Source organism: Arvicola amphibius, chromosome 2 (genome assembly GCF_903992535.2).
Source record: "Arvicola amphibius chromosome 2, mArvAmp1.2, whole genome shotgun sequence".
NCBI classification, from domain to species: Eukaryota; Metazoa; Chordata; class Mammalia; order Rodentia; family Cricetidae; genus Arvicola; species Arvicola amphibius.
In genome coordinates, this window is record NC_052048.2 from 63,231,721 (window position 1) to 63,245,462 (window position 13,742).

General features: G+C 38.3%; 1 protein-coding gene across 1 annotated transcript in view; it reads right to left on the minus strand.

Annotated features, from left to right (window-relative positions):
* The window catches only part of Exoc6b (exocyst complex component 6B), a 491,547-nt gene that overhangs the window by 301,473 nt on the left and 176,332 nt on the right, over nucleotides 1–13,742 (minus strand). Inside the window, exon 7 of the mRNA XM_038319126.1 lies at nucleotides 13,457–13,633. Within this exon, the coding sequence (XP_038175054.1) occupies nucleotides 13,457–13,633 (177 nt within the window). The remainder of the gene's footprint in view (nucleotides 1–13,456; nucleotides 13,634–13,742) is intronic.

The following is a 13,742-nucleotide window of genomic DNA, read 5'->3' on the forward strand; positions in this document are numbered from 1 at the left end:
TAGAGCTCTGAAAGTCAGAAGGTCCCGGATGGATGTGCTATAGATACTAAGATACCACAGATGCAAGCCCAGACTACTATACCCAACAAAACTTTCCATCACCACAGACAGAGAAAACAAGGTATTTCACAACAAAACCAGATTTAAACAATACCTATCTACAAATTCAATCATACAGAAAGTACTAGGAAAAAAACTCCAACCCAAGGAAGTTTGCTGCATCCATGAAAACACAGGCAACAGAAAATCTCACATCTTACACCAGCAAACCCAAAAGAAAGGAAACATACAAACACTACCACCGAAAAATAACAGGAAAATAAACAACCACTGGTTATTAATATATCTTAATACCAATGGGCTCAATTCACCTATAAAAAGACACATATTGACAGAATGAATACAAAAATAGAATCCATTCTGCTGCTGCATACAAGAAACACACCTCAATGTCAAAGACAGACATTATCTCAGAGTAAAGGGTTGGGAAAAGATTTTCCAATCAAATAAAACTAAAAAACAAGCAGGTATATCTATCCTAATATCTAACAAAACAGTCTTCAAAATAAAATCAATCAAAAGGGATGAAGAAGGACACTTCATACTAATCACAAGAAAATTCATAAAGACAAAGTCTCAATTCTGGATATCTATACCCCAAATACAAGAGCATCCACATACGTAAAAGAACAAGGGGATACAAACTGGAAAGAAAAAAAATGGGAACATGGGGGTGGGGTGGGATGGGATGGGGGAATGGGGGGATGGGGAGAGAAAAGTGTGAAGTGGAGGATGGGAAGAGCTTGGGGGAATAGGATGGTTGAGATATAGGAAGGGTGGATATGGGAACAAGGAATTATATATCTTAGTTAAGGGAGCCATTCTAGGGTTGGCAGAGACTTGACTCTAGAGGGGTTCCCAGGTGTCCAGGAAGACGCCCCCAGCTAGGTCCTTGGGCAGCTGAGGAGAGGGTACCAGAAATGTACAGATCCTATTGCCATACTCATGAATATCTTGCATATCACCATAGAACCTTCACCTGGCATTGGATGGAGAAAATGACAGAGCCCCACATAGGAGCACCGGACTGAGCTCCCAAGGTCCTGATGAGGAGCAAAAGGAGGGAGATCATGAGCAAGGAAGTCAGGACCGTGAGGAGTGCGTTTACCCATTGAGACGGTGGGACAGATCTAACGAGAGACCACCAAGTCCAGTTGAAATGGGACTGATGGAACAGGGGACCAAACCGGACTCTCTGAATGGGGCTGATGGTGGAGGAGGACTGAGAAACCAAGGACAACGGCAATGAGCATGAACTCTACAGCATGGATGGGCTCACTGTGAGCCTTGTCAGTTTGGTTGCTCACCCTCCTGGACTTAGGGGGAGCTGGGAGGACCTTGGACTTAACATTGTGAAGGGAACCCTGATGGCTCTTTGTCTTGGAGAGGGGTGGAGTGGGGGTATGGGTGGAAGGGAGGGGAGGGAAGGGGGAGGAGGAGGGGAGAAGATGGAAATCTTTAATAAAAAAAATGAGAAAACCCTTTTATAATATACAAAAAAATGCTACTTGCAGATAATATGATAGTATATATAAGTGACCCCAAAAAATTCTACCAGGGAATGCTTACAACTGATAAACACCTTCAGTAATGTGGCAGGATACAAAAATCAACTTCAAAAAAATCAGTAGTTCTCCTATATACAAATGATAAAAGGACTGAGAGAGAAATCAGAGAAATATCACCCTTCACAATAGCCAAAAACAACGTAAAATAACTTGGGATAATGCTAACAAAATAAATGAAAGACCTGTATGACAAGAACTTTCAGTCTTTGAAGAAACTGAAGGAGATATCAGAAAATGGAGAGATCTCCCATGTCCTTGGATAGGCAGGATCAACATAATAAAAACTGCAATCTTACCAAAAGCAATCTACAGATTCATTACAATCCCCATCAAAATCCCAACACAAGTCTTCACAGACATCGATGGATCTATTTCTTCATATGGAAAAACAAAAAATCCAGGATCGTCAAAACAATTCTATGCAAGAAAGGAACCTCTAGAGGCATCATAATCCCTGACTTTAAGCTCTACTACAGAGCTATAGTAATGAAAACAGTTTGGTATTGGCATAAAAACAGACAGAAAGATCAATGGAATCTAATGAAAACCATGTTATTAATATGAACACCTAATTTTTGACAAAGAAGCTAAAATTATACATTGGAAAAAAGAAAGCATCTTCAGCAAATGGTGCGGGCATAACTGGATGTTGACATGTGGAAGAATGCAATTAGATCCATATCTATCGCCATGCACAAACTCCAGTCCAAATGAATCAAAGACCTCAACATAACCACACTGAATCTCACTGAAGAAAAAGTGGAAAGTAGCCTTGAACGCATGGAAACAGAGACCACTTCCTAAATATAACAACAGTAGCACAGACACTGAGAGCAACAATTAATAAATGGGACCTCCTGAAACTAAGAAGTTTCTGTAAGGCAAAGGACACAGTCAATAAGACAAAATGGCAGCTTACAGAATGGGAGAAAAACTTGACTAATCCCACATCGGACAGAGGGCTGATCTCCTAAATATATACAGAACTCAAGAAACTAGACATCAAAATACCAAACAATCCAATCAAAAAAAATGGGGTATAGATCTAAACAGAGAATACTCAACAGAAGAATTGCAAATGATTGAAAAAAACTTAAGGAACTGCTCTAACACCCTTAGCCAGCAGGGAAATACAAATCAAAACAACTCTGAGATACCATCATATACCTGTCAGAATGGCTAAGATCAAAACAACTGATGACAGCTTATGCTGGAGAGAATACAAGTAAGGAAAACACTCTTCCATTGCTGGTGGGAGTGCAAACTTATACAGCCACTTTGGAAATCAGTATGGCAGTGTCTCAGAAAACTGGGAATCAATCTACCTCAATACCCAGCAATGCCACTTTAGGGCATATACACTCACACCACAAGGACATTTGCTCAACTGTGTTCCTAGCAGCATTATTTGTAATAGCCAGAACCTGGGTACAAACTAGGTGCCCCTCAACCAAAGAACGGATTTTTTTTAAAAAAAAAAAAAAAAAAAAAAGTTACATTTACACAATGAAGTACTACTCAGTGGGGGAAAAAAAACCCAACAATGACATCTTGAAATTTGCATGCAAATGGATGGAATTAGAAGAAAACATCCTGAGTGAGGTAATCCAGACCCAGAAATGGATTATTATGAGTGAGAACCATGGTATGTACTCACTCATAAATGAATATCAGACGTAACGCACAAGAAAACCAGTCCATGGTCCCAGAGAAGCTAGGGAACAAGGAAAACCCTAAGAAACACACATGAATCTCACTGGAAAGAAGAATTAGACAGGATCTCCTTAGAAAATTGGGAATATGTGGTTAATAGCAGGAGGGGAAGAAAAGGGGAGATGGGGAGGGAGGAGGAGAACATGAGGGCACAGATTGGTTGAGATGGGGAAAGAACAGAGAGGGAAAGCAAGGAAAGATATATTTTGATTGAGGGAGTCATTATGGGGCTAGTGTGAAACCTGACACCAGGGAAATTCCCAGGAATCCACAATAATGACCCCAAATAAGAACCTAAGCAATAGTGGAGAGGGTGCCTGAACTGGCCTTCCCCTGTAACCAGATTGATGACTACCTTAATTTTCATCATAGAACCTTCATCCAGCAACCGAGGGAAGCAGATGCAGAGATCCAGAACGAAGCACTGGGTCAAGTTCCTGAAGATGAATCCAAGAGAGGGAGGAGCAATAATACGAGCTAAGGGATCATGATCATTATGGGGATACCCACAGAAACAGCTGACCTGAGCTAGTGAGAGCTCAATAACACTGAACTGATAGCAGGAGAAACTGCAAAGGACTGAACTAGGCCCACTGGATGTGGGTTAACAGTTGTGTGGCATGGGCAGTCTGTGGGGCCACTGGCAGTAGGACTAGAATTTATCCCTAGTGTTTGAACTGGTGTTTTGGAGCCCATTCTTTTTGGAGGGAGACCTTGCTCAGCCTATGTATAGAGGGAGGACCTGTGCTGCCTCAAAGTGATGTTTTAGACTTTGCTGACCTGCCTTGGAAAGCCTTACCCTCTCTGAGGAGTGGATGGGGAGCTGAGGTTGCCTTGGAAAGCCTTACCCTCTCTGAGGAGTGGATGGGGAGCTGAGGTAGGGGGTAAGTTGTGGGAAGCAGGATGAGAGGAGGGAGTGGAAAATGGGATAGGTATGTAAAATGAGAAAAGACTGCTTAAAAAATAAATTTAATAATAAAAAGATAGAACATCATTGTCAAAATGAGTAAGACAGGAATAAGTCAACCATCATCCACAGCACTGGAGCTAAAAATGAAAACTATACCAAAATGTCATTCTTCCTGTTAAGATAAGAAAAAAGAAATGAAAAGATTTTAAAATTCTCTATTAAGCAAACAGGAAATAGATGTGTGAAGAATCACACCTTAGGGAGGATACCAGACCACACAGTAATGGGATGACAACTTTAGGTAACTGTGCAGTGTCTTCCACAATGACCGCGCCATTTTGCATCTTCACACCAGTGTCTCAGGCTGACAGATCGCCACAGCACATCCTTGCCATTACTATTGTTGCTGGATTTTTAAAAAATATACCTAATATAATAACTGTGAACTTGAAACAAAGTTTTTACAAGAAAATGTTAGAAATTATGTGCCCATTTGTGAACTGACTTATTGAACTGAACTAAACTACATCCAAAAAGGAGCCCTTCCTATCCAACAGTAACGACAGAATGAGAATGGTTTCCATGAACCAGCATGGAGTAATTTTCAGGTTACATTTTGAAATTAGATAATATTTATATATTATGTTACATAACAATTAGAAATAATTAAAAATACATAGACAAACTAATAATGTTGATAATGTAAAGGCTACATAGAAGTGGTCAAAGAATAGAGAAAGAAGTTGGATTTCATTCAATATACCCTCTCATGTAATTTTGCCTTTTGATCCAGGTTTATACCCAATAGCTTAAACTACTAAGACTAGAAGTACCCTAAAATACCTTTAGGCAGACTAAACCCACATAAAAATTAAATGGAATATGTGACTGAAAAACAGGGAAAATGCAAAAATAATCTGTGATGGAGGGAATGATTGAAACAAATGGGGGATTTGCATATGAGTTGCTTATTCAGTGACATTACTATCCAAAGCTGAAGAACATGGTCAATGTACTGCAAGAAATGTCATGCTCAAGAAACACATCAAATACAGTGAAGTCTGCCATTTTCTATTGAATGGCTCAGTTCAGGAAGAAGAAAATAACGTGCATGCCCACTTCTTTCAATGTGCCTTAACAGAGAGAAGACAAGCAGCACATTTTAGAAAGTGGATGGTTTAGGTGATCAGTATGCACATGTGTTTTCTCTAAAGGTCTGAAACTCTAAGGAAAAAAAAATCTATACAATAAAGCTGGTTCATCTATGAAAAGTAGAATAGTATATTTTAGACATGAAGAGGAGGGAACAGAAGTATATTCCATGATTAAGGTTATTTGCCTTTTAGCAGGGGGTTAGTAAACAATGAAAAAACAAAGGAGAGCTTCTAGAAGACCTGAAAAGATAGGCAAAATGTAGTGAGAGCTGCAGGCCGCTTCCCGCCACCCGGCTCTCAGCTGCCTGGCTAGCTTATGCCCTGAAATAACAACACACAAACTGTATTCATTTAAACACTGCCTGGCCCATTAGTTTCAGCCTCTTACTCACATACTGATTAACCCATATCTAATAATCTGTGTTACACCACGAGTGGTGTCTTACCGGGAAAGATTCAGCATGTCTGACCTGGTGGCTGGCTCCATCACATCTGTCCCAGAGAGGAGAGGTGGGGCAATTGTCTGAGCCATCTACCTCACTTCCTTCTTCCTGTTCTATCTACTCCACCCACCTAAGGGCTGGCCTATTAAATGGGCCAAGGCAGTTTCTTTATTAACAAATGAAATCAACACAAACAGAAGACTCTCCCACATCAGCAAAAGTTTGTAATTGAGGCAAATAACTTCAAAGTAACAGGACCTTTATACTATTCCGATCATATTTTCTAAATGATGCCTCTGAAAGAATATAAATAAGAACAAAAAATAAATTATTTAAAACATGCTCTAAAGTTTTCAACCTTATAAACTCTCCATTTGCTACCTGTTTATGTACAAATCCCCACATTACTTTTAACTATGTAAGAATATATAATATTGGGAATACATGAGGAAGGCCATCATTTCACATTGTACTCTACTCACCAAAACATAGCACAAAAGAAATACCTAGGGCTGTTAATCAGTATGATAAAACACTATGTTCTCATCTCTTTTTCTATTATGTGGCCCTCACATTCTTCATTTATGTCATTGTTTGGATGGAGATCCAATAAAGGCAATATGATACTCTCCTCAGAAAGAGAATAAAGGTAGTAAACGACAACTGCTCATAAGCAGTTCCCAAGGGGGTTCTGCAACCTTGTTGCTGAGGGTAAGTCTAATAATTCCTATGATGAGTAAGAGACTCAGAAAAGTCAGAATTCTTAAGTAAATTCAATTAATTTAAAAAGTAACAGCTGAAGCCAGGCAGTGGTGATGCATGCCTTTAATTGCAACACTTGAGAGGTAGAAACAGGCAGATATTCTCTGAGTTCAAGGACAGCCTGCTCTACAGAGTGAGTTCCCTGCCTCAAAAACAACTCCTTCTCTAAAAGTGACAACTGCCCCTGCTCAAGAGTAGTCAGCCAGTCCAAACTGGACTCCATAAGTTTTTATTTATTTGTTCATTTTGCTTTGTTTTGTTTTGTTTAAGAGAGAGAAAAAACATGAAGTTGGTTGGACAGGGAGATGGGAGACAATCTGAGAGGAGCAGGGGGATAGATAATATGATCAAGATATATTTATGAAATTCTCAAAAGAAAAAATAATTTTGTTTTGTTTGTTGTTGTTTTTTGGAGACAGGGTTTCCCTGTGTAAGAGCTCTGACAGTCCTAGAACTTGCTCTGTAGACCAGGCTGTCCTCATACTCACAGAGATTCTCCTGACTCTTTCTCGCAAGGGCTGAGATTAAAGAACCCACCACTGTCCAGTGAAAATATTATTCTTTTAAATGATGTATTTACTTTTATTTTATGTACATAGGTGTTTGCCTGCATATGCAACTGTGCACCACATGCACGCAGTGCCTGGGGAAGCCAGGAGAGCATGAGATCATCCGGGACAAGAGCTACAGAAAGATTTGGTTGCCATGGGCTTTAAGAACAGGTGCTCTTAATTTCTGAGCCATCGCTCCATTCCAATAAAAACATCTTTTAAAATTTTAATTTAAATATGCCAATTGCTATGATACAGACCTTTTATGTTCGTCAAAAACCTGTATGCTCTTTAGACTTAGGCACCAGCCAACAGCACTGTTAGAAGACAGCAGTTAGGCTTTGAGACACAGAAGGATGTTCGTCACTAGAGACATGCTTTGAAGTAAATACTAAAGACTCAGGCCCCTTGAATTTATGTGCACTCTGTCTACCCTTGTTCCATCTTGCTCCCTCTCTCTGATGAGGAGCTGATGTGATCTATCACATGTTACCTCCTATTATGTACCACCATGTCACAGGTCCCAAAGTAATAACCTGCATTCTTATAAACTGTTTATCAAGATATTTTTGTCAATAGTGAGCTATTAATTTAAACTTTTTTTAAGCTCTGTGTAGGCCAAGAACTAATTCATGGCTGCTGATTTGAACATTAAGTGCCCCGTATTTCACTCTAACTTACTGACAAATGATGCCTATTTTCTGCAACCTTCCTCTCAATTGTGTATTTTACAATAAACCTGTTAACAATGAAGTACCATCATCATCATCATCGGGTTTTTTTTTTTTTTTTGAGACTGGTTTCTCTGTGTTAACAGTTCTAGCTGTCCTGGAACTTGCTCTGTATACCAGGCTGGCCTTGGACTTAGAGAGATCTACCTGCCTCTGTCTCTCAAGTGCTGGGATTAAAAGCATGTAACAGCACTACCCAATAAAGTATAATTATTTTTAAAAGAAGAAAAAAGAATAAATTTGTATAATTTTTCTGTATAAAAAGCACAAAGCTAATAGAACTTATACTTCCTAGATATGTATTTGTACACTTTGCAGTGGAGCTGTATTAAAAATTAAACTGTGTCTCTCCCCAAATCACCATGCTGAAGCTCTACTTCCCAATAAGAATATTTGGAAACAGGGCTTTTAAGAGGCAAATGAGGTTTAGGGAGTCACAGTGCTATCCTTATGAAAAGGGCAAGAGACATGGGAACAAGTCTACAAAAAGAAGAGCAATGTGAGGACATGACTCAAGAGCTTCTAAAAGTTAGAAAGAGGCCTCAGGAGAAGCACCTACTGAAACTTCACCTTTGAGTTCTGTCCTCCAGGACTGAAAAAGTTAATGTCTGGTTGTCCTTACTCAGTGCATTCGAATGTTAACACCCCCACCATCTCATCACAATCAGAACATCCCTAAAGGTTCTCACTGAATGTTTGTAAGCAAATTTGCAGTTCCTTTCTGCTAACTCTGAACTTTGGTTTGGCGGGTGGAGGGAATGCAGAATATTGCAAGTGCTAACCACTGAAACATTTAAACCACTCAGACATTAATTTAACCTGTATTCTATTTTGGTTGGTTTTACCCCCATTGGTACGGATGTCATGGTAACCCTGATCCTTAATAGTTTATGAACAAATTACAAGAGCTACAAACTAGAATATGAAGCATGTCCCATATGTGTGGCAATAAGAAATAATTCTGAGACTGCAGAAGCACTGAGAACCTGGAAAAAGAGGAAATCATAGACCTTGTTCTTTCAAGCTGTTGCATACTCACTGCTTCCCTAATTCAGAAAAGTCTTGTGGTTCATGCAAATACAAGCTATCAAGAAGGATGTCAACTTACAGTTCACCTTTATTTTTTTAAGCATATAATTATATTGGCATAAGTTACATGTGTGTGGCATTGTCTGCATTGTGACAAGTGCATTCTACATGATGCTATGTTGTGCTCCTAGCAGCCCTATCTCAGGAGACACATTCTGTTCCTCTGCATAGGTATGATATCAGCTTCAAGCTTCATCGTGTTTTCTCTTCAAGTGATCCCAAAATGGAATTACTGATAAATCTAGGATTATAAAGACATTCTCAATCTTAAAAAAAAGTTTCATATGGGTATTTAAAGAAGAATTAATATCCATGTATATATCATAGTCTATAGAAGGTTCAAAGCAATCTCTCTACACCACAAATTTCCACAAAAATCAATTTAACTAAAAGTGTTCCATTTTTTAGAAGATGGCTAAATATCAGATATGACTAGCTAAATAAAATACATTTTGATTATTATCTATTAATTAGTTTCACCAAAATATTAAAACACACACATAAAGAAGTGTTACTAGGAAATACTTTTCTTTGCAACCCTGCTCAGTCATAACAGGCTAATTCCATCACAGATTAATAAACTGGGAAGAGTGAGACTGACTCTACAAGCTGGTTCAAACAAGAATATTGGTTTTCATTCACAATGACAAGCTTGAGGCTTCATTCTTCACTTCCCCAAGCTATTCAGCTTTTATTTTCTCTAGAAAATTAACTTTAACAATTTATTAACTATCTGCTTCATATGTGAATAGCTATGTTGTAGGTGTTTGAGTTTTCCTACTAAATTTATTCCATGATTTCTAATTAGGCACCATTAGGCAAAGATAGAGTAAATACCTTAAGTTGTCATTACTCACAAAAAAATTTATTAAACACATGTTCAATAAAAGCATAGGAAAGAGGTTGGGAGATGGCTCAATCATTAAAGTACTAAAGTAATGCATGCCTATAATCTTAATGATGGGGAGGCAGAGACAAAAGGATCCCTGGGGCTTGTTGGCCAGCCAGCCTACCTAAAGCAGGATAAGTGATCACTCAAGAGACTGTCTCCAAAAATAGATGGAAGCAACTAAAAAAGGCACGCATTGGCAACTTCTGGCTTCATATGTATACACATACATACGTACACACACACACATGCACATACACTAACACACACAAGAAAAAAATACATAAACTTATTAAATTAGAACTATATAATGTTTAAAATCTTCATAGTGTATTATAAGTTATAAAGTTTTAAAAAGTAACATATAGTTCTCCTTTAAGCACACTGACATTTATATTATTTTCCTTTTTTCCATTTGGTGCATTTATTTACTTTTTGTTTGTTTATTTGTTCATTTCAGTTGGTTAGTTAGGATTTTGTTTCCTGGGTTTCTTTTGGTTTTGTTGTGTTGTATTGTGTTGTTTTGTTTTGTTTTGTTTTGTTGGATAAAGCCACCTATAGCCCAGGCTGGCCTCAAACTCACTACATAGCTTAAGTTCGCCTTGAATTCCTGATCTACCATGTCTTCATCTCCCAAATGTTGAGATTGCAGATATAAGCATACAACATGGCTAAATACTAAATTTATTGCCACAAAAAATATTAAAACATTTTAATAGAAAAGTCAAAACAAAACTCAAGCACTTCTCAGCACTTTAAAAGCTTCCTTGGGGTTCTCTCCAGTCTTATAATTCAAAGCATGTCCAGAGCCCACAGACAACATCTTCACATAGAACCATGGTAAGAATACAGGCTCTCCCAGGCTCATAACCACCTGCATCTTAATGTGATTCCTAGGAGAGTTCTAAGCATGCATAAGTTCAAGTAGAGCTATTCTTCAATAGGGATTCTTAACTTAATGCCTGGGGTCAAATAAACTTCCTAAATCCTTGAACTTACTTTCTCACATGAATACACACATCTTCCTAGGAAGAGACTCTTAAGTGAATCAAATTCTCAAAACAATATATATCATAAATAGAGTAAGAAGTTGCTGTGTAAGATGCCACAGCCACCCTGCTCTTAGATTCAGTTACTTCAAAAACTACGCTGCTCTCAATGAGGTCTGCTGAAGAACGACAAGAATGAAGGTCAGAACGTCACAGTAGGTCATGAAAGACCTTATCTGAAGAATTTATTCACAACATGCAAGAACTATGCCAAGAAGTCAGTTTGGAGACATCTAAACAAATAATTCTCTACATGAGGTTTGAGATTAAGAATGTGCACTTGAAGAAGATTCAAACTGAGAAGTAAATAAATATAAGGTAGGGAGGTTTTTTTTTTAAGATAGGATGCCATTAGACAGTGAAGTGCTGAATTCTTGTTCTAAGAGCTCAATCAGCAAATCTCTAATGCGGACTGGTGTCTGACAGGGATGTGGGGTCATTTTAGAATATTACCTTCCTAGTACATTCTTTTAATACTTTCAGTATGAGGCTCCTGCCAACTTATTTCACCCATCTACCCCCACCTTCTTCATTCTTTCTGGACCTTGCTGGCTAAAGCAAAGGAACATAGCACACAGATTCAAAGGTATGACCTTGGGAAGGCCAGTGGATTAATAATAAAGACTGGCTCCTACACAGAAAAATAACAGCTGATGTATCCAAACTGGGTGTCTATTTCATTCTCTGCGTTTACCCTACAGTCATCTCTTCTGGGTATATATTCTCTTAGAATACAGATTGTGACTAGTTTCTGTTCCCATGAGCCACAGTGCAAATTTCACTCCATTAATCAATACCCAAAACATTAAAAAGGGTTACCTCATCTTTATACCCATGTGGGAGAACTGAAATTAGAGTCAGCTGTAACAAGCTACCCACCCACCCCACTCTGAACCTCCACTGCATGTGGATGCTGGGAACCAAACTCAGGCTCTGCAAGAACTGCAAGCACTCTTAAGCACTGAAACACTTCAGCCTAACTCAGCTTCCTTGATAGGGCTGTATGTGGCCTTCCTGTGCATTTGTGAGATAGTCCCTGAGACATTCAAACTTCAACACTAATATTTTGTAGATGACTTGGCTATTGATATTTACATTCAAAACAGCTTAAACAGACCAACTTGATTTTTTTAAAAGATTTATTTATGTATTATGTATACAACATTCCTTCCATGTACACCTGCACACCAGAAGGGGGCACCAGATCTCATTACAGATGGTTGTCAGCCACCATGTGGTTGCTGGGAATTGAACTAGGACCTCTGGAAGAGCAGTCAGTGCTCTTAACTGCTGAGCCATCTCGCCAGCCTCCCAACTTGATTTTTTAAGTATATGAGGGATAATAATGGTGAACCACAATGGGAACCAGAAAGAAAAAGTAATGAAAATAGAACAGAAGCTAGCATTTGCTGACTACTTTTTATGTATCACATACTCATATATCTCTACAGATTAGGAACTACTATCTTTATTTGACAGATTAAGATACTAATTAAGCAAATTCCTAAGATTACAAAGCTAGAGAGTGACATATTCTTGAGCAGTTGAGAGATGAAAGCAGAGCAAAAAAGACAGGACGGTGTAAGAGAGGACAGCGGTGTTGAATAGAGAGTGTCCCTGGCTTTACCTAGAGAAATAATGGAAAAGAGACACACAGGCACTGAGCACAGGTTGAGTGCTCCTTGTGTATGCCATGGGTCATTTCAGAGCGATGATAAAACAACTGTTAATACTTCTCAGCAAAAGGAAACTGGACCAGGACTTAAATAGTCTGACACCAAAGTTGGTATTTCCAATCACTATACAAACAAACAAAACTTAATCTGGGTTAGGTTGGTGTTTGTATTTATGAAATACATACATACAAATATACATACATACATGCAAATATATGTATGTGTACATTTATGTACGGACGTGTACACACACATACACACACACAAACTGCATGTTTTCTCTCAGATGTAAACCCAGACTTTAAAACATACACATATAGGTAAGATGAAAATTAGCAGGAGACCTGTTTGGAAAAATAAGGCACCAATAAAGGGTGTTAGGAAACAAACTAGGATAATGAGGGGCTGAGTATGAACAATGTATAGAAAAAGTATAGAATAGACTTCTGCGAAAATGCCATAAAGAATGTTATCATTTTATACACTGAACACAAGTAAAATGAAAAGAAAAAGTAAGTAACATCTTCTGTTGCTCTTAAGACACTGCCTCAGACTCAGTGGACTCCACTTACTATCTGACTCTAAATAAGGCCAACACTCACTTTCCTTCCTTGATGGAGAGAATCGGGAAAATCCTATCAGTAGAGAATCAAAAATAATGATTTTTTTTCAAAAAATATTACATTTAAGATGTGAAATACCTTTGTGCAGCTTCAATTTCTTTAAGTCAGGGCTCAATTAACTTTAACGCTGCAGCTAATGTTCTAAAAGTCACACAGCTATTGTGTGAATAAGCACATTTCAGACATAAAATACTGAACTGAAAAACTACCTCATTTCCCCAACTTGAAGATTACTTACCTCTTCATCATCTTCTTCATCTTCAACATCCAGAATTCCTGAATCCTGTTCAGACTTTGGGCTTGTGCTCTCCATCTCTGCATCAAAGACTGTATACACATCTTTCTTAGATTTTCTCTTGCTACATATTCTAGGCTGTTGCAAGACAATGTTATCCAGGTTTCGTTGCTGTTGGGCCTAGGATAAAAGAAAAATACAGGAAATAATAAAACAAAGAATGAAAAAAAAAACAAAACTCGAGACTCCAATGAACTAATTTTGAACAAAACATTATCTTGTAGGAAAA